General features: G+C 43.4%; 1 protein-coding gene across 2 annotated transcripts in view; it reads left to right on the top strand.

Annotated features, from left to right (window-relative positions):
* Positions 1-19,151, top strand: part of PID1 (phosphotyrosine interaction domain containing 1) — a 91,221-nt gene extending 72,070 nt beyond the window's left edge. For both annotated transcript variants that reach the window (XM_075417330.1, XM_075417329.1), the window contains exon 3: positions 17,227-19,151. In XM_075417330.1, coding sequence (XP_075273445.1) covers positions 17,227-17,703 — 477 coding nt within the window. In that variant the 3' untranslated portion in view covers positions 17,704-19,151. The remainder of the gene's footprint in view (positions 1-17,226) is intronic.
* The last annotated feature ends 3,003 nt before the right edge of the window (positions 19,152-22,154 follow it).

Raw genomic sequence — 22,154 nt, 5'->3', positions numbered from 1 at the left:
GAGGTGAAAATTGTATTTGTTTCCTCAGCTTTGCAAGTGCTGGTGACCGAGTGGAGAGTGGGTCAAAGCCCAAACAACCTTCCTCTTAAGCAATGGCTAGAAATAACTTCAGGGCAGTATGAAATACTTCAGATAGATGTCCGTATGACAAGTTGGTATTTAAGCCATCAGCCAGAGCCAGGGCTTTGCAGTTGATTCCAGTTGCTTTACTGGCTAGCTTATCTTGGTGGTGATAGATCAAACGAGACCATATCATAGGAATCATAAAGTTTTTGGAAAAGTATTACTACTGCTGTTGCTGAGGCGAGGACTGTTTGTTTTCCCCTCTGTGGCATTTGCTAGCAGGAGTTACGTCACGTGTATTACCAGGGCCCCCAGCTCTGCCCTCGTTTTTTTCCCTGGCCTTGGTATCCTGGCCAGCTTTTATGCCTTTGGTTGTTCAAGGGTGTCAAAAATTACATTTTCCTTTCAGCTGTTGCTCTTCTACATGAAGGCCCTCTGAGCAGAGCGGGGAAGAGCACTTCTGTGCTCTGCTGCCGGAATGCACGATACATTCACAAGGGCTGACACCGAGCACTGGAAAGCCCGAGGTCTTTTTTGCTCCGTGACCTTGGTGAGCTCCTGCTGTCTGTTGCTTTGCTATCAAAGAGTTGGGACAGCAGTCTATCTTTTTAATTAAAAAAATAAAAATAAATACAGTTTTTTTAGTAACTGCAAGCTGATCATCTGTTGGAAAAGAGAGGAGGAAGAGCTCCTTTTAACCAGGAATTCCGCGGGTCTTCGGAAGAGGAGGTGTTTGGTTTTCTGGCACTGCTATGTATGTGATAATGTCCTTCAGGGGTGATTAGGGCTTTGTTCATCTGAGAATCATCTGCTGAGAAGTGTGTATGAAGTAGAAGAAACTTGGATTACAAGAGTTTGCATTCCCTAACTGATTACCTTATGATCAAGGAGAGTGACTGTACATGTACTTAAGTCAAGGTCCTGAAGTGTTATGAAAGCTGCTGTGTGTGGCTTTATCCATCCATGTGGAAGGATTTGTGTTAGTCTTTTGTTGACACTTGCAGAATTTTTCCAGGCCTAAGATGATGATTGTGCCATCTGGCAAAGACCGGGGCTTTATCTCCTCTTCCACACTTGCATGACACCCTTGGATATAAATTTCTGTTCTGTTCTTTTACAGTGTGTGTGTGTTTACATCATTTTCATTTCAAAAAAAAAAGGTGCCTTAAGGTGGCAGCTTAGTTGCTGGAACTGGAGAAGAACACAAGCAAGATGAAACCTGTTCTTGCCCTTGCATCCTTGATTTAATTAGTTCAAATGCAAGATCTTAGTTATACCTGAGATTGTGTTGTATAAGAGTTTTAAGTGTTAGCTGGAATGTGTGAAGGACATTATGTCTCCTTTGCCTAAAGCATAAAAGGAAAAGGCTGTTTTCCTTTTAAAAGTAACCTCCAGAGCAGTTTGTGCTCTACATCAAAGAGAAATGTTTGGTTTTCTGATATCTTCCAGACAGTTTGTAATACAAATCCAAACCCAATCTGTAAGTAGTAGCCAAAGTGATTTTCACCTTCTCTAAAGATGTCGCTTGCTAAACCTAATCATGCTGGTTATGCATTTTTCCAAAGTCCAGTGCATTATATAATGGAGAGTAGATTTTGCTTTGGCGCATGGTACCGTGCCGTCGTCCTCTTGGACAGCCTCCAGAAGAGCACAGGCGGCAGCGCTGCTGGGATCTCACAGATTTTCTGTTTCTGTTAGCCTTTCTGGCTGGAATCCACTACGGTATGACCCACCTCTGAGATGCATTTTCTGTGGACCACTCCATGGAATTTCTTCTGTTCACCTTCTGAAATTTCTTCCCAATGTCTTAAATTAAAAATGTCTGGGTAAACGTTTCAGTGTTCATTCTGATCATTGGTTTATGATCAGATTAACTCTATTCGAGTGGCTATAAGGAGCCTAGGAGTGTCCTTAGGGATCATCCAGAGGCATCCACACACTTCTCTGTCGAGAGTGTGCTTTGGTTTGCCATCTGCCCCAGGAACAGCTGCATATCCAGCAAGAGCTTTCTTGGGCTTATGTCATGGCTCTTTCCCTGTTCTACACATTTCCAGTCTTCCCCATATAAAATTCCCACTTGCTGTGGTTTTCATAGCATCCATGCTACCCGGTGCAGGCAGTGCTGGGGAGGCACTTGCCAGTCACCAGGACTGCCCTTTCCTGGGAGGGAGGGGAGGAAGCAGAGCGAATGGCAGGCTGCAAAGAAGGCAGATGCAAGAAAGTAATGAAGTTACCTTGCTTCATGAATATTTAATAATTCTTGGGTGTTTGTGTAGCCAGGGCCTGCTCTGCAGAGGGAGTGGAAATGTAGCAGACGTGGTGGCTGAAGGCAGTACTCCCTCGCGCTGCTGGGAGACACCGCTCTCAATGACACCGTGCTGTGAATGAGACAAACATTGGAAAACTTTCTCTCTTTGCAAAGGCAGCACTCTGAGCGTGGCTGCTAGGGCCCGATTGCCGTTTCCATTAATGGCACTGCTCTATCATAAATTGCCCTTGCAGTTTCACTCACTAATACTGCTCATCACCTACTCTTCTGAACTCTGGATTTGGGGTATACAGGGACACACAGACAACTGCTGTTTACATTTTAATGATACAGCTTGCTAAATGCTTCTTTGAGAAGCAAGGTGTTATAAATAATTCAGTGGAATTATTTTGTAGTACATATGTGTATATTGTATCCTGTTAGAATAGCATAGTGCCACTTTATGCATGCAGATAGGAAGCTGTGTACATACACTGCTGAACAATCTGGGATCGCAGGAGCTGAAGGCTGTGACAGGCATAACGATATGACGCGTTAAGGTCATTTCTGGGTGTTGGCATGCTCATCCCCAGAAGGGCTGTGCTCCGATTCACTGGTGCAGACTGTCTGATCTTACTGCCGTCGGAGGGACTGCTTTGTTCTTGCTGTGGCTGTTTTAACTGTGGAAATTTTGATAATCTCTCTTTGGTGCTTTTGTGAGAAGGAAGATGCAGTTGTTTTGTATCTACATTTTTTTAATGAAAATAAAAATCTTACCTTGCTAATGACAAAACATGAACAGAAATTATGATCTATATTGCCTGCCTTAGTACTTGGTTTTTCAGGTGGGGACTAAACTCAATTTCAGCTTTTTCTCCTTGGGAAAGAAAAGGTAAACAAAATCCTCCAGAGAAACACTGACTGCCCTTGCCTGCAGTAAGAAACACTGGTGGGGTTTTTTTGTTATTTTTTTCTTTTTTCTTCTTTTGTGAATTTCTTGTAGAAGCAGAATGTTTTCTTGTAAATAAAATTTCCTCGCAGGAATAGCTAGGTTGGCCTGTTCAGATTTAATTTTTCCATACATGGCTTGAACTTTAATGATGTTTGTGGGTTTGCACTGTAATTAAAGAATCTTCTACTTGATTTGGGCCCAACAAGAGATACCAACTTGTTTTGATGAGGAGGCAGCAGAGGAAAAGAGTGGAAGGCTAGAAACAGATGATAGGGGACAAATAATATGGTGTGTGCTTTTGTTGTAAATATGTACATCTTTAGCATAAACTAAATCTAAAGTAAATTCTTTGTCACCCAAAATGCTGTTTTCTCTTTTGTGCTGTCATATTTAAGCTCATGCATAATTAAACCTAAAATATATTTTATTTTCTATTTAAATGTGTTCAACCAAAATAGTAACAGCTTTGGTAGGAAACCAGACTGTTAGGAGAGACTTAGCAAGGGTACTAATCCTGTGAGAGAAAGTACAACCGTGTCTCATGCCAGCATTGTATCAGGCTCCCTAGGAACAGGAGCGCTTTGACTTTGCTTGCTTCAGCCTAGATGGGGAAGGCTACAGAATTTTAAAAGACGAGTAATTCCTCATTTGTTAACACACACACTGATCTCTCTTGCCAAATTTCTGTCTGTATTTCTAGATACTGAAAGAGTGGTCAGCTTTTCTTAAAATGCTCGACACGTGTTGCTGTCTGGGCTCTTTTGAAAATGTGTCAATATCTCAAAGCAAAGGGAGTGAGCGCTCTAAACCCACGGGCTTTCTTGAAATGCCTTGAAATATTTGGTTCCTGCTGTTTGGGGAAGAGAAACCTTCCCCTGTGGGCAGTTTATTCCAGTCCTGGACATAGCTTTGTCAGTTCGGACCCTGCTTCTTTATTTTTCCCTTCCTGTCTGATACTGGAAAGTGCTGGAGAAAGTATTATGCGATGGTCGGACTCTTAGTTTGAGATGATCAAGAACTGTTAAGCTCTTAGAGATCTGCTTATTCTATTCAATAATTTTAATAACTATATGGAAAATTGCAAGTGTAGGGTGATAATAAATGGCTAAGACTAAGTATTTACTTGTTACAGAGCTGTGAAACACCTTTTTAATGGAAAGTGTTTGAGTAATTGTTTATATAGCAAACAATCATCAGACTTGTGAGATTTTTACCGGCTATATATTGCAGTCATAGTTAGCAATATGTTAACTTTTAGGTGGTGAGACCTCGTTGATCTTATTATGCTATGAAATGGCCTGTGCTTCGTAGGATGGATGTATTTTGCTTAGAGAAAATGTCATAGGCAGCCTGTAACGTCCTTTGCTTTAGGAAGCTGTATTCTGTTGTCATGCAGAAGAGCGATTTTGGAGTTAGTGTTGCTTTATCCAGAACTGACCCTCTGTCCTCAGGTAGGCCTAGCAGTGACGGGAAGAAAGGTGTCTGAGCTTCGGTGGCAAAGCACCCAGTAGTAGTCTCCGCTCCCTGCAGCTTGCCCATGTAGTCCCAGCGGCTGCCAGACTGCGAAGAGGAAGACAGAAAATAGGAATGAGTGGAACTGCCGCTGTACTTCTTTTATCCTAACTTCTCCTAAAGCAACATAGGCTATGGAGAGTAGATGAATGTGATGCTTTGCACATTCAGTGGTTGGTCTGAATCAGTATTGATCCCACCATTGTGTTTTGCTGCTGTACTTTATACCCTTCTTTTCTCAGTATTCATACAAATACAGAAATCCTCTGCAAATATAAATTTGAGCAGTTTTTTAAATCTGGATGGCAGTTTTGATTGGCTGAGAATTGCAAGACTGGGGTCTTTTTATAATATTATTGATTATTACATTTTTAACTGCAGGTGTTTATTGTGGCACAAAGACAATAAGTGTCATGCAAAACAGTGAAAGGTTTATTTATTTCTATCATAAGTGGTTTCTTTTTTTTCCTTCAACCCCTAATATTTCCACCGGCTTGTCCTTCATCGAATAGATCAACAGCAGGGCAATTCACTATAGATTTTGTCTTTGCAAAGTCAGCTTCAGGGCCAGAGGAAACTATGAAAATGAATTTTCTGCCCTTTGTAAAAGCCATGACCTCTGTAATACCAGGGAGATGAACTGCGGCTATGAAGGGAGTTCCTAGGAGTTTTCTCTACGACTGGTGTGAATAGCGATTGGGTCTGACCTGTGGCCGTCTGAATTGTACTGGGGGCAAACTGCTGTAATAGATGATCTAAATTGCAGCAGTGATAAGTAAAGCTGTCCCCAAAGAGGACCTTTGCCCCCCTCCCCTTCTTTCCTCCAGACAGTCCTCCACTTCGGAGTGCCGCCTTCCAGGCTCTCCAAACCAAGGCTTGCTCTTTCCTTTCATCTTGGCTGAAATTAGCACCATAGAAGTCTCCACGTCTCGGTTTTTGTTCCAGGTGGTTAAGGACTGTGCTTTCTGGCTGCTGTGTAGGCTCATCACCTGAGAGCTGAAATACCTGCCAAGAGAATGGGTTGGAGGCAAGGTAGCTTTTTTTTGGAGAGGCACACAGGTGATGCTGTGGTTCAGTTAGCCAGAAAAGGCAGGAAGCTCCCTCTGTGTCACTGCAAAAGGCCTCTCACTGCCTGGAGAAATTCCCGTGAGGTGAACCTCTCTGGAGCCTGGGTAGCCTGCATAAATACCCAATTCGCTGGATGATCACAGGGGCTAAGGAGCACTTTCAGATCCTTCTGTGCTGATTGGAAAGTTGTCCAAATGGAAAGAGTCTGTATTAAAGGCACAGGCAAGTGCTAAATCCACGGTGAAAACAGGACTTTGGAGGCACTGTGAACCATGGCTTTGGAAAGGAATTAAAAACTGTATGGCACCATTGTTTTCCATCATTATACTCTGAGACATATTTGTTATTTTGAAATCTTTTGATTAGTCTGCTAACATAATGTCGCATTGTTGAGTGGGAAATTTTTGGTTAAATTGTGATACAGTGTCATAACCCTTAGAGGCGGTGACGTTGTATGCTTTCTGCCTGTGCAGAGCCTGTGTTGCTGTGATCCAGAATTTGATAACACAAATAAACATAAATGATAAATCAGACATATTTATCTAAGGGCTGCCCATTTAGCAATAAAATGAGCTGTTTAACTATGTTTTCTTTTTAATAATATATTTAGTGCTTTTTATGAAGCTGAAATAGGCAAGGTCTGTTTTTCATTGCTGCAGTGCAAGAGCTCCATCCCAGTTTAGGCACTGTATTTCTTCCTCTCCAGCCTTCGAAGAAGATTTTGCCTGGAGACGCTAAAACTTAGAGCTGGAAAAATCTCTAAGGGTTTTGCTAAGTCATGGAACTCATTTCACATAGTGATACATGAAGGAGATGTAAAACTAATGACTGTGTATCTTAATAGACGATTTTGCAGATGGGGTATAGTTAAATTTATATGGGGGGTGATATTTCTGTGTTCCCCCGTCCTCTTCAGGGAATGCATTTCATTTGCAGTGTGTGGAGGATAGCAGAAAGAGTAAGCGCTGCCATTTCTAGGAGTCTCTTGTGTCTTCTGTATGTTTTGTAATTTTTTCTTTTTTTGAACGTTACTGGCCTTACAGCACTCAGGGGGAAGAAGAACTGAAATGGCTTAGTTGTCATTATTTTTCTTCTGTTCTTCTTGTGATGTAGGCCTGACACTTCTCTTGAAATACAAACCCAATTTGTAGTCATCTTCAGTGGTCCCTGAAGCTGGCTCCCTTCCCTTTTGCTCTTAATTTCAGGTGTTGTCAAGTTGTGCCAGGAAGCAAGTGTAGTTGAGATGTTTGGTCTCCAGAACGGAATGTCTTAGTAACATGGGCTTTGTTCAGTTTTATTACTTGGCATCTTCTTTTAAAAGGAAGAACTAAAGGGGAAATACAAGGATCTCGTGGGGAATGCTCAAAGAAGGGAACCTTGAGGACAGATCTTTTAGCCATAAAAGATCCTGAAAAACGTGCACTCTGCATGGCTTTCTGGGAGTACTTCAGTGTCCAGAGTCTTGGAGAGTATGTAAAATGCACATGCCTGGGTGGAAACGGTGGCCCAAGTTACATAGCCATTCCTGTACTCGCTCTATGCATGCTCCATTAAGTACAATTGGAGAAGTTTTTGTAGGACTGCTGCCAAAGTGAGCCTTCTGTGGTTTGGAAAGGAAGGGGAACAAAGTAAAAGCAAACACCCTGCTCCCCTCCTCTGCCCGTGGGCTTCTTTCCCTCTGATACAAGACAACAGCTGTGAGGAGCCCAAGAACAAAAAGCTTTCTGAAACATGATGAGTTGCTTAATCAGATTTCTGTGCTCGGCTTCACCTCATGTAAATAAAGAATGTGTAGGGAAAACAACTTGTGTGTAATTTGAACATAAACATGAAGGTAGATATCTGTTTTGGGGGGAGATCATGATCGTACAAACATACACCACTTTCTCCTGGCAGAAGGGATGTTCTCAAAGTGACGGTTTTGAGGTGGCAGAAGAGAGATGTTGGAAGGACTTTGTGTGGAGGAAACTCCAAGTAATTGCAGCTAGTGACTGCAGTGTGGATTGGTTTTCTTCTCACTTCCCTGGCTGCCTCCACATCTCTCCTTGCCCTGGGAAGACTCCTGAAGGACAAGGGGAAATGAACTGGCTTATCCAAGAATTAATTTCAACCCAGTGGTAACTGGGTCCAGAGAAAGGAAGTTAGAAGGGAAGTTATCTGAGGCAATGAAAGGAGACAAAGGAGAGAAGTGATCTAAATAGCAACATAAAGAAAATGTCTGGGCATAAAAGTAATCGTCAACTGTACAGTAGGGTGTCCAGCAGCCCTGCTGTGGTTGTGTATGATTGATGTGTTTGTTCATTCAGTTACATCTTGCACTACATTTTTAAATCACTGCTAGAATTAAATTGATTTCTGAGTTTTAAATAGTGCAGTGTAAATCTTCCACTCACGTTGGGACCCAAGTGTCTCCAACTGCAAGCTACTTGCAGTTTGCCAGTTCCACTTGATTTCATTTCAGACTCATCCCTTCAAGCCAAGCCACAAAACGAGCTTCCCGTCCAATGGAAAATGAAATGCAAGAGGCAATCCTTTCGTTGCTAACGGGAGGTTGCAGGGAGCAGAGCTGGCTCTTGCTGAGGTTGTGTTTGGGCTTGGTTAACCATTTTGCCAATTAGGCAGAGACTCCTGGTCGCTAAATATGTTAGGTGCTCTCAGGTAGTTTGACACCCAGGGTGGTTTATAAAGAGGCTTGTTGAGCATCAGCCTGATAAAATGTAAGGTGAAAAGCTCGAACCATTGCGTTCATCAGGGCTGTGCTTCCAAAGGAGAGCTCTGCTTGCTGCCTTATTTATCCTGCACTGGCTATTTGGCCTATGGAGCCAGCAGGCTTTTTCTTGTTTGCTTTTGTTCCTCCCAGAGCTTACAAATTAAGCCATCAAGTTTAAATCTTTTCTCTTCCAGTAGATTTATTTACTAAATCTTAAACTTGCCAAATGTCAATGTTTTTTCCCTGCTCTTCCCCAGGCAGTGTGGGTCAGTGTTGGTGGTGGGGCTGGTTGTGTGGGATAAGGAGGGCTCTGCTCCTGTGAGCGCTCTGCAGAGGTTTTTGTCTTCTGCTCCCCTCCCCAGACGCCATCAGTGGGAGGCCCAGCAGAGCTCTGCTCTGGGAGGGCTGGGGTTTCATTTGGCTGGGAATAAGAGCTCTTGGGTGTCTTTATCAGAGCTGGGACAGGATCTCAGAGATGTGCCCTGTGCTTGATGTCCATCGTCTGCAGTCCCTGGAGTGTTTATCCTGCTCAGTGGCTGAGGAGTGAGAGGGCCTTCATGGGTGAGCTCTGACCTCCATCAGAAAAGCCCTATGCCCGAGATGCTGCCCTGGCAGATGTGGGACTGCATGTTGGGATACCCACTCTGGACCATGGTAACTCATCTGCTCTGCCTGCCGTCATGTTAAAGGGCTTTCCTAGGCTAGCTCAGAAGCAGCAGTGAAATTAGTAATATGCTTTTCTTTCTGCTAGGGACGAGCATTTTTCAAGCAAAAGCATTTTCACAGTGCCCAGCTCTTCCTTCTCCTTCACCTGCTACAGCTACCTGGAAGCATGGAGGCTGTAAAACCTAGAAGAATAACGATGGGTTAAAAATAACCAGAGCTCTTGTGTCCTTTAAAGGGGTGTAGTTGGAGGACTGAGTTATGTCCAAAGTGACTGCCCCGTGCTATCGCTTTACACCTTACTTATGTGTTGAACTGTTCCTGGGACTGAGCTAAGACAGGATCTGCTGCACGACCACAGCTGGGAAACACATGGGACAATACAGGCACCTGTGAAGGGCTGCTGCGAGTGCGGCCGTGGGGACGGATGGGCGGAGGGAGGGAGCAGCTGCTGCCCAGCGGTTGTTTGTCCAAAGGAGTTCTGAGGATGTAAAGAGTTGAATGCGTTTCTTGTTGGGCTTGTTTATTATTTTTGTTTTTGAGGGGTAATTTTATCATTGTTTTAAGACTTAGGGTCAGCTTTGTTCCCACTAAAGGAGTCAGAGGCTGGCTGTTGACTTAGCTGCTGAAGAGGTGCTGATACTTTCAGCTTTTTCTGGAGCTACTCTTTGATTCCTTGAAATAAATCGTACACTAATTACTGATGGTTTTTTTCCTCCCTCCTAAGCTGGAGGGCAACCATCAGGGTCAATGGTTATTTTCCGTTAAAGAGTTGCCCAGCTCAGTCTGTTCTCCCTCTGAATTTCATCTCCAGAATAGAACAGTTCTTCACATATTTCTGTAAGCCACATTACTGCATTTACTGAGTATTTCTGTGTGCTCAGGAGCCCTGCGGTTCCCACAAAGACCCTCGTGTTTGTGCTACGAAGGCTTTGGCTGGATGGCGGGCAGCGTGGGTGAGGAAGCAGCGGCAGGCGGAGGGAAACTGTGCAGCCTTTTTCCTTAACTGAGTTAGTTTGTTGGGTTTTAAGCAAACGTTGCTTGAATGCCATTCACAGTATTTGCTTAGTGATCCTGTGGAATGTCTGGGATATTTTTGTTTTGCCTCCAGAGCCAAGAAGCAGTTTTTTGGCTCTAAATCGCGAAGCCGCCAGCCTGAGGCAGCGTCGCTGCACCCTAGGGCGAGGAGAGCCGAGCTGCTGCGGTGGGGCGGCGAGACGGACGCCCTGGCTGGCACGGAGCACTCCTTCCACGCCAGGAGCTGGCTGTGTTAATTAAAGATGTTGTTGCAAATGACTCTACAGCTATATTTGCTTTTACTGAAATGAAAGATGTGCCTTGACTGACTGAGCTGCTGGGCAGCCTGCTGCAGGCCTGTCCTGCTCTTATCCCAGCAATGCTGTGGATTAAAAAAATCCAGTTTCAGCGCCCAAAGCTGTGCAAACCTCTAGTGAGCGCCGGCCCTCGCTGGCCCCGCAGCATGGCGGGCACTGCGGGCTGTGCCATGGCAGCAAAGCTCCCCGCCGTCCGCCTGGTCTCCTGGCGGGCTTTCTCAAGGCTGCACTGCATACCTGGGCCCAGTGGCCATGCTGGTGGGTCCTGCCAGGCCTCCTCGGAGAGCCATGGGGAAATATGCACTTTTAATCTTAGTTTTTCTTGTATATATTTGTATTTATTTTTGGCTCTGGACTGAAAAAGGTGATGTTTGGAGTCCACCAGCACCAAATCTTATGCAATCACCAGCCGCTTTTTGGAGGCACTGGAGGATATGGGGCTGTATCCTGACAGCCTTGGCCTTCTCCAAGCCGGGTGCCTGGTGGTGTGGCCGGCTGCTGGGGCACAGGGAGGCCTGAGCGCAGGTTTTCCCAGTACCAGCTGCTCAGAACTGGAACTTACCACACCTGGTAATGATGTGGTGATTGAACTTGCTTTGTTCTGGCCTCAGCAGTACTTGCATGCAGGCTGGGTGAAGCTTAGGCTTTCTCATCCTGTGTGCACTTTTGCATTGCTAACCCAGACAGCATCTGCATGTTCAACTGTGTTACAGTGGTAACTCGTAACCAGACAGGCACGCTTCCTCCCAAAGCTGCTTGGGGCTGCTCCTTGCTTCAAGTCTCCTCTGTATTCTTCTTAAATATATTTGTGAGTTCAGCCAGTCTCTAGGCTAGTGCTTCTTTCGTGGCCAGGACAAGATGACGGTTTACTTGCTGTCTGGAGGGTCTATGCCTGTGCATCCTGATACAGACCCTTCCAATTGTTTGTTCATCACAGCGTTGCCACAGGAGAAATTCTTTGGATTTCAGGAAGAAAATGTCTCGTTACCTCTGCTTGCCTCACCTGTAAGTGAGGAATATCTTACTGTCTTGGGTCAGACATGACCAGTTGCAACTAGACCAGATTTGAGGCTGTAAGAATGTTTATTTTAAAACACAGATCGACAAAAGAGACAGTTGCCTATTACTAAGATTTGCATAAGATTCAAGATCCGCTAGGGCATCCTCTGGTAACTGCAAATATGCAGAGCTGATACCTGCTGGCTCAAGTTCAGTGCTCTGTTTGTTTTAATTTTTTCATTTTCTTTGTTAACTTTATTGACAAGACCCACATTATCTGGTGAGAAAGAAATACTTAAAGAAATAACTAAGTAGTTAGTTTTCCATATGGTCCTTTGATTGTGGTCTTAAATAGTGAGAGGGCCCAGAATCCTGTGTGCGTATGTGTTCCCGTGCCAGACTCCTGTGCCAAGAGAGCATCTGCCCTCATGTAATGTAATAATTACGCCTCTTTACAATTTGGATCTGCTTTCTTGGAGCAATGATAGTCTATGGACTGGCAATAGTCAACAGAGGGCGAAAAAGAAATTGGACCGCCTAACTTTAGGTGCCCAACCGAGGCTCATGAGTTAGGAGCAGTGTGGACTTATGGTCCGTAGGGGAGTCAGATCGACACATGCAGGAGCTAAGCTGTTCTTTATCTCATATGAGTTACAAGTAAACAATGTGAGGTCAATGATAATGAGAAGAATTGAGTAGGGAAAGTAAAACCCCTGTATTACTGCTGACAAATCAAGCTGTGCTAGAAGTGAAAATGTCTGTGGCAACTGCTGTGTCGGTCTTTTCAAAGCTGGTAAGCTCTCGAGCCTAGTTATGAAAAGAATGAAAAGCTATTTTCATTATACGTTACTAGGCTGAAAGGATTGAAAACAACAGTATCAAAATACTGAGATGTTTTTGTGTGTACAGGACAGTGCATGAAAGATGGCTTTGCTTAATCTTCATGTCTTGACACGAGACATCTCTACAGGTTGGATGGCTGTAGCTGTGTTGTGAAAGGGCAAAGGCACCGCACTTTTCTGCTGAGGACAGTTTTGTCAGATACTGACACTGGTGTTGGTGAGTCGCTAGGGTAAAATAAGGAGCACTTCAGAGCATCATGGCTTTTGCTAAAGGTTCAAATGTTTGCAAGCGCAGAAGTGCTGAAACCACAAGTGCATTTTATGTCATACTGGATGGCAGTGGCTTGCCAGGGAGAGAGGGATCGGATGGAAAATGCTGGTTTGCCATAGAAAGACTGGAAAGAATGTGGATAATTTTTAACAAGCACAAGCAGTTGTTGCTAGCTGTATCTTCCATAAATCCATGGGAAAGTTGGAACACACAAATCAAAAGGCTGAAAATGCCATGAAGGAATATATTCCTACCCCTGGAAGAAGATATGATATGAAATGCCTTTATTGCTTAGGGTTAACACAGTGGCATTGAGCTGGCTTTTCCATTCCTTTTCTCACTTTGAATACAGTGTCCAAAACAAGTTAAGCCTGCAACAGCTTGATCATAATTTACACGTTACAACCAACCTGTGGCTACTCTGCCTTGCACTGAGGCTAGAGGGGAGGGAACACGGCTGCTGGCCTCGGGGTGTGTAGGATGATACATGCTATAGGATGTGCCATGCTGTCACAGAAAAGTCATCTTCGTGGGCTGATGTTTGCTGCAAAGTGACCTCTGCCCCATGTTTCAGAGAAAGGCAAAGCATAATTCAGGCCTGGTGAACTTTCACTGGTGGTCAGAGCAGTATTATCACAGATGTGGCTTTCAGCCTGAGCTGTGGCTGTTGCTGCTCCTTGTCAATGTTTGCACATGCACACATCATAATAATAATGATGATGTCTTTCTGTGCCCTTCACACCTGGTTCTTCTGAGTATTACAGATTAAATTATTTTTTCTTTTAATACTTCCTGCTGGCTTCGCACTGATGAGATGCCATTGGTTTTAATGGAAGAGACCACCAGTGGGAATTTTTGCCTCAAAATATTTTTCTTCTCCATCTGATAATGGAAGGAATAATCTGTTCTTTGATCTTTGGTTGGCAAACTTGGAAATCGGAAAGGAAGATGGTCGTACTATAACAGCTTTACTCTAATGATGTGTGCGGTCAGTGGTTTCTGGGAATTTAAATAAAGGTAGGTGTGCTGTGAGATGTGATGAGGTAGGAGTGAAATGCAGGGAGTATTGCTTGCAGAATAACCTTGTAACTGAGAGCTCAGGGAGAAGTGCCCTATAAATCCATCTTTTGCTGGTTTTAGTTTGGTTAGTTCATACTGGTACTGTGCCTGCAACTCTGTGAATGTTAATATCTAAGTTACTAAATTGGCCAGCTCCAGATGGATAAATGTGTAATGGACAACAAGTAGGTGATATTTAATAATGAAGAAATCTTTGTTCTGAACAGGATGCTGCATTTTTTCTGTCAAATATTCAGCCCTTGTGTCCCTGTTCTTTATTTAGCAGGGGACCATGAAGCGATGAAATATTAGACAACTGTCTTCACTAAGAACTTTGGTAGTGCTACTCTTGTGAAATGCTTGTATCTCAACTAGGAAAAAATGATCATTTGTTTAAAAAGAAAATAACATCATTAGGTGTTGAAGTGTCTATGTAAGACACAGTACAAGAGAGGCTCTAAACCAGAGGTGTTTTTTATTCTCTCTCCTGTGAACTCTTTGTTGTAATGTCTAAGCACCTTATAAATGCGTATGAATGTGTCCTGAAAGGAAAATGAGATTTATACAATGGAGATGCAAAGTGCTGTTAAAGGAAGCAACTTTCCAAAGGTTCTTACACAGTTATACTGTGACAGAACTGGGGAGTAAATCAGAACTGGAACAGTAAATCAGACCATTATGTCCTATTATGGTAAACAAGCCATCATCCCCTCCTGCTTATTAGTGACTTTTGCCTCGTCTGCTTTCAGAGTAATTCAGTGCTTTTCTTCGTAAAATACAAATTATTTATTTGTAAGGAAATACATTATTTTTTTGTAACTTCACACTGAGGCAGGCCATGCACAGATTGATGGCCAACAGGGGGTTGCAGTTAGTGTCAGGGAAGCGACAGAGAGAACATTAAACTCAATTTACACTCCCGTGTGACACCCTGCTCCGGTCTTGCTCCTCAGCTGCTGGAGGTGTCCCGAGCATCACTTGGGAGCCGTCCGTGCTGAGGAGCTGATGCTCTGTATGCTGGGGGTGAACTCGCAGCGGTGACTGCCTGGGAAGACTGGTGATAAGGCTTCCAAAGTGGGAGGTCACTGCCTTTGCTCTCCTTTCCGCTCCCATTCCGCACACTGTTGTGGCAGGGCAGCTGACGTGCTGTCGACAGCTTCCTCTTGCAGGCAAGCCCGTCATGAAACAATTCCCTGCGCGTACTGCTGTGCGCTAACGAGAGGCACTGACTTCTGCGTGCACCAAGGGGTACCGCTCTGCTCCAAGCAGCGGCCGGGGGGCAAAGCATTGCAGCGGTGGCAGCATCTCTCCTGTGCCTGGGGATTCAAAACTGTGTTTGGGCAGTGACAAAGGGCACGAGCAAGAGGCTAATTCTCAGTTCCTCAGGATATAAAGGCTTTGTGCAAATCTCTTTGAAGTCAGCAAAGGACTTGTGTTACTGCAATGGGCTTTGACTCTGGCCCCAAATGCTCAGTTAATCTACAGTGTGTGTTAGTCATTTGTTAGCTGGCTTGTGAATATGAGATGGTACGGAAACGAACCTTCAGAGAATGTATCGAAAATGCAGATTTGCACACTGATCTTGATCTTTTCAAAGCAATATGACTGTAGATGTATTCTGAAATACCCCACAGTGTGTTGAAGACACATTCCTTTTTGGTCTTGTATGTGCTGTTTGTATGTGTTTAGTTGGCACTGTGAGCTCTGAGGTTTTCTTTTAAGTTTTATTCTACAGTACTTTAGGGAACTCAGCTCTCATAACTAATAAAATACAATAAAGCGAAACACTGGTAGGTCTTGCCTTGTTAGCTGTGCTAGCTGTTGTGTTTCCCACTGTTCCAAAAAACATAAAGCTTTATAAGATTTAACATATTCCCAGTGCAAAGCATGAATATTTATAGGCAAAGAATAAGACTTCCCATTTTGAAATGTCAGTGCTATTAAATTGCTTTTTTGGCAGGCGTGATTAAGCCACACGGACTTCCAATAATGTTTTGTAAGCTTTTTCCTTAATTATGGCTTAATTTAGGTCTCTGAGTTTAACAAAACCTATGAAGCTTGCAGCAAAATATTTTTCTTGTGGAAAATTTTGTTTGCATGGAATACAAATCCTGTGTTCCTTGTGGGTATGATTTTTTTAATGTGTTTAAATGTGGAAATCCCATATTTTTTCTTTGCATTTCTTAAAGCATATACAAAATAAAAATAGCTGATACTGTGGGTTTAATACAAAATTTTTAAGAGATTAGTTTGGAAAATGCGTGTGATTGCTTTTTTTTTTTCCTTCAAATGCCTTGAGAAAAATGCACATGAGGTTATAAGACAACAAGGAAGAGGCACAAGATTCTGTCTCAAGCAGTTACCGCTGCAACAGACAAATTCGAAGCAATTTTGCTTTCATATAGTTGTTCTTAAGTGCACCGTTCTGACAACAGCAATAAATAGAATAAGCTGCATAATTATATTTAGGTGGCGCTGATCTGTCTTTTCTAAAGAAAATCCCTTTTCCCAGATAAAATAATCTTCCATTCAGCTGTATGTGGAGGGAAGCCTCTTTAGCAGCTGCACAGATTTAGGGGCATGTTTCTGCACAGGCTCAATACAGAATTTTGATGTGGACCTCTTAGTGAATTTGATTTTTGGTGAACAAAATACAGCAAGTACACTAAAGACACCTTGCTTTCCTGTGCAGATTGAATAACAGGATACTTACTCCAAAGAGCTAGACAGAAAAGCACAGAGATGATGTGATTAAAGTAAGGTAGATTTATTACTAGATTTTTTTTTTTAAAAGCATATTTTCTTAAATTGATGGCATAAATGTCTCAGCCCTGCTCGAAGATAGAGTTTTGAACAGCTTTGAGCTATTCCTGGCTTGATGCTGAAGTACAAGCAGCAAAAGTGGTGGAAAACCAGGATCATTTTGGAACAAAACATTAAAACGGTTTAAAATCCTCTGCTGTGATCATGCTTTTCTGACCCTCAGCAGCCTTGCGTTATCAAGCTAAGAATGTCTCAGTCTCCCTAATATTAATGTTTAAAATATATGATACAAATAAATCATCTGAATAAAGCAGAAAAGAAAAAAAGTGGTCAACATCACAGCTACCTGGGGCCCGCGCCGCTGGCACTTAGACTTGCTAACAAGAGCTTAGAGGTACAGTCATGGGCCGTAAAGCTGGGCTGCCCGGGGGGCTGAAGAGAGTGAAATCCCTTGAAACTCAGAGACTGAGTATTTTTAACATCTGGGATTGAATGGCAAAGTCAGCATCTGAAAAAGAAAATATCTGGAGAGCAGTTTGAAATCTATTTAACTGAAGGTGATGGGGAAATTGGGAGAAATTGGGAAATCCCTATGAAATTGGGGAGTTGAGGGAGGGTTGGGTAGGAGGGGGTGGGGGAGGTGTGCTTTTATTTTCCAGATAAAGGAAAGTTCCCTGGGATGGCAGAAAGCAACGCTGGAGTCTGCTGTCTGTGTTTCACCTATCTTTGCTCTTCTTTGCAGGTTACATATTTGGGTAAGGTTTCCACAACAGGGATGCAATTTTTGTCAGGCTGCACAGAGAAACCAGTCATTGAATTATGGAAGAAGCACACGCTCGCCAGGGAGGATATTTACCCAGCTAATGCCCTTCTGGAAATTCGCCCGTTCCAAGTCTGGCTGCATCATCTGGACCTCAAAGGCGAGGCGACAGTCCACATGGATACCTTTCAGGTAGCACGTATAGCCTACTGCACTGCTGACCACAACGTCAGCCCAAACATCTTTGCTTGGGTCTATCGGGAGATCAACGATGACCTGTCCTACCAGATGGACTGCCATGCTGTAGAGTGTGAGAGCAAGCTGGAGGCCAAGAAGCTGGCCCATGCCATGATGGAGGCCTTTAAGAAGACTTTTCACAGCATGAAAAGCGATGGCCGGATCCACAGGAACAGCTCGTCAGAGGAAGTGTCTCATGAATTTGAATCTGACGATGGCTGACTGAACTCATTCACGGTTCAGCAAAGGCAGAAATGGCCTAGGGAATGAGAGCTGACAGATGAATAAGCGACAATAGAAACAGGGGAATGAAAGGACTGCCAAACACTTGTCTGACCAGCTTTTTAAATCAAAAGAGCAATTCAGTACCTACAGATATGCATCGTTAAAGTAATTACATTACATTGAAATCTGCTGCTGTGTAAAAGTGAGAAAAAAGTTCCCTCCCCCATCTCTCTCACTCACCCATCACTGTCCTTTGCTCATCTGTGTAGTTCAGGTGCATACCATGAAGTAGAGTCATTCCTGTTTGTCTTACAAGACTGGTCAGGCAATTTTATTAGTTGCGCCTCTGGCATTCCTAGCTGGGGGCTGATGCTGATGCGCAAGAGCGAGTAGACCTGGAAAGCCCTGATGGTTCCCGAAGAATATTTCTCCATGATGCATTGCAAAAATCCTTTGACCGTGTGTAGGCTAAGACAGCCATACATAGCCTTTTAGACTAATGGCCTGGCATTCTGCAGTTAATTCACATTTCACAGGTAAAAAATGAAAGCAGATGCTTGTATGTACACATTATATCATATGCTATCCTTTATTTTATTCATTGTACCTATTTTCTTAATATACCTGCTGCCACGTTTTTCACCCAACACCAGTAGTTGCAGTTTCAGACTATATACTGCAGGATACCAAAAAAGGGGTGGGCAAGAGTCCTCCACAATGGCTAGGGGTACAGTGAGCCAGCACCACTGTCTGAGCGTTTTCCAACCCTGATGTGCTCTGCCGGAGGAGGCCAGCTGGTGAGAGTTGAGGGACGCTTGGGTCTGTCAGTGTTTGAACTGTGACTTCTCATCAACCTCAGGTCTGAAGCGATATGAGCGTGGTGGCCTCAACTCCATGTTACCGATGTCCGCATTGCTGGTCGAGTGGCCCTGGTGGGATGGAGCTGGTGGTGCACCGTCGCACAGCCAGGGCTGCGTTGCTGTAAAGATCAAAGGAAACAGTCCCTTAGGAATCAGGTTTTGAACATCTGTTCTGGTTGAGAAGCTCATGTTAAGATTCCCGTGTCTTTCCTTGTTCACAGATATACAAAGTCATGCCTTTCTTAAATGCAGATGTTTAATAAAACTCAAATAAAAGGAAAAACTTGTTTCACTTGATATTTTTTAAGGTCGAGAGCAGATCAATAGTTTGCAAGTAATGCTGCTCCTTTATACAGTTTTGTTCCTAATTATGGTAATGTTAGGGGCACTAGGGCACCTTACGGAAGCCTTGAAAGGAAAGAGATAGCTCTGTGTCTATGTTTTGTGGGTCTATATGTTTGTATGTGAGAGTGTACGTATGAGTCCAGTGATAAAGCATGTAGGTTGAGCATGGAGACATATTGAGGAGGGCCCACACCTCTGGAAAGTATGCTTATTGCTTTACAATGTATGTAAACTATTCTCAAGCATAAATGCATTCATACTTTAATAAAAAAAATGTTTTGAGTCAAGGCTTGGGAGTTTTAAGCTGTCTTTCCAGTGCAAACTCTGTGGTTCTGTTTTACATGTGGGTTCTGTCTTCATTTTGTTTAGTGGAATGAAAATATTAGTTTATTTCCATTTGGTATTACATTAGTCCCCATGAGAATTACCTTTAATATTTTTAAATTGTTTTCTTCTAAATATTCAGGTAAGTTATTTCTTTAAGGTGTTTGTTTTAACTTTGCTGTGTGTGGACATGATTTATAATTTCTGCTTTGTAGGAGCCGGCAGAGATACCCCACCTCCCACCACCTTTCCAGTTGAAGTGAGCTCTGCCGAGTGGGAACAGTATCCTGCCCTGCTTACAAAATCCCAGAGTGGCTCAGGTGTGGTGATAGATGGTGGGATAGGGAATGAAACACCAGGCCGACAGTTTCCAAAACTGTTTCTCTCTGAACTTTTGGGTGATCCAGTGTTTCCAAATGTGGCTCTAAAAACGATTTCTCACCAAGCAGTCCAGGCCAGAGCACAACTGGACAGAAATGTCATCGTCATTGTATTTTTAATCATGGTCTTTTCTCTGACACGCTGGGATCAGCTGAAAAGGCCCTGTGTCCCTTAGTCACCTGCAGGTGTGGGTGATGCAAAGAATGTCCGTGTTGGGGTTTTTGTTGTTGTCTTTTTTTTTTTTAAGGACAGTCTAAGTTTCTGCAAACAGTGCCGGCTTTATTTGGGAGCAGCACACAGAAACCATAGACAGAAACGCCAAGGGTTGCTCCAATATGCAGTGTCTTGCTGCTCCCCTCGTCAGGTCTGTGACTGGCAGCATCTGCCAGGAAGAGCCCTGGGATGTGGCGTTCTGCCCCCCTAGCCCACAGCCACGTGGTGTCACCCAGGACAGCAATAATCCGGCAGTGGGATTTTAAGCTGTTTTGTCTGCAGCTCATTGTCGGCAGTGGTGCTCCATGTCAGGGCATGGTATCATGCGTTGATGTTAGCAGCACTGCGGTGCACTTGCTCAGCGATGGGTTGCGGGTTACTCGGTTGTGCTTTCGGACTGTCGCGTTTCGTGGTTTGGTGTCAGCAAAATTGATGCTTTTTGGAGCACAGGGCTTGCCTGTTTGCTAGTTGCCTGTATGCGTTTGGGAATCTGTTCCTGGGTGCTGGTGAGGACCCTGAGGGGATGGTTACTCGAGGTGGCTGCCCCATGTGCAGCCCTTGCTGACCTTGCACGGGTCTACAGTGGGTTGGGGAGTTCTCGCGAAGGTATTTGATAATGTGCTATCTGCGATAGTTTCTCAGCATTTGGAGGCTGTGGCTTACTTGAGAATTTTGAAAAACAAAAATAAAATACGAAGGAGAAAATTCTAGTCCTTGTGATTAGAAAATCAGACCCTTTGAAACACGAACCAGCTATTTTCTAAGGGTTTAAACATGCAAGGGAATATGAGCGAATGTGAACTCCAGTTTGTCTTAGAAAACATAAGATTTGAAAAATAATAAGCATCATGAGTTTGGATCCTTAGATAATTTGGAAATGGGGCCAAATCCCTCTGAATTATCAGTACCAAATGTGGGATTCCATTTGCATGAAGGAAAAAAGCTTTTACTCCCAAATTGCAAGCGTATCAGCTATCACTGAATATCAGTTGCCAATAGATACCGTAATGAAACATCAAATTAAACTTTTCCTTCAATTAATCTGTTGGAAAAGGAAAATCATGAAGTTTCCATCAGAAGTCACTTCCAGTTGGCTGCAGATTTTCCTTTTCAACTACAAAGAGCCCAGTTTTGGATCTCACTGCATCCTGCTGTGGGTTGACGAGTTCCTTCAGCGTCAGCCAGGAAAACACGTAAGGGATTGCTTTCCCTCTTCTCTTTGTAGGGGAGAGTAAAAAAGGGTTGAATATCTAAGTGTGTTACTAGAACTGCAAAAAAAGAAGAGAGCATTTAGGTCATTACACCTCAGCATCAATATGCAACATCACCGGTGTTTTTGTCAAGGTGATTTTTTTTTTTTTTCTAACTACCTTAAAAAAAAGAAAGTAAGAGTTATTCTATATCGAGGAAGTTTGTTCAGTTTTCAAGCTCTGAGTCTAAATATCTTCTCTTTATACCAAGTCTTCTGTGGAGCGGTGAGTGAGTGATCGTAGCTCAGGAGAAGACGTGCTATGAGGAGGGCAACACACCGCTCAGGTGAGCACAGGTTGCTTGAGAGTTGCTTAGATGTGCATGGGTTTTTTTGCCTGTGGGGAAGGAGAAAAGCAGAGTCATTTCTTTCATGTTTTAAACTCAAAGGCCCCTAAGAAGGGCTGGATGTTTTGTTTTGTTTAAAAAAAACAAACCACCACACAAAACACAACCAAACAAAAAAAATCTGCAGCTAGTTCTACTCTCTAACTTTCCAGCAGTGAGTAGCTCCATTTTTACATGAAAAAGCAGTTGGACATTGCCAATGAATTGCATTTAATTTTCCTAAAACCTGCAAAAATAAAAGGCATGTAATTGAGAAGCCTTTGGTACAGAGGTAACCCCGTATCAGTCTCCTAGAAAACTTTACAGATGTGCCTTATTCTTGGAAGCTCTGAGACTTCAATGTCCCTGTATTCACAGTAGATTTTATTTGAATTTTAGGGTTCTCCGTGTGTCTGTATGCACATATGTATGCATATATCTACACGCACGTGTACACACATGCATCTTGAAAAGTGGTGCTTGTTAATAAATATTTTCTGCATGAAGGACATATGTAATGGTAGGTGTATGCGTGAAGGCAATCTTGCACGTTAGTATTGAGAGAAATGATTCGCTTCTTTAAAGGTCCTTTTTCTTTAGTGGGAAGCAAATTAACTTGTCTGTCTACATGCAAAATTTGATATACTGTATGCATTATTTACCATTTACTACCAGAGCTGGCACACTCCATGCCCAATTAGCTGCTGTAAGAATGATGTATTGTTGGGCTCATTTTCCCCCATGGCAGTG

Source organism: Opisthocomus hoazin, chromosome 4 (genome assembly GCF_030867145.1).
Source record: "Opisthocomus hoazin isolate bOpiHoa1 chromosome 4, bOpiHoa1.hap1, whole genome shotgun sequence".
NCBI lineage: Eukaryota > Metazoa > Chordata > Aves > Opisthocomiformes > Opisthocomidae > Opisthocomus > Opisthocomus hoazin.
Note: the sequence above shows the minus strand (reverse complement) of the source record. Positions and strands in the feature narration are given on the sequence as shown.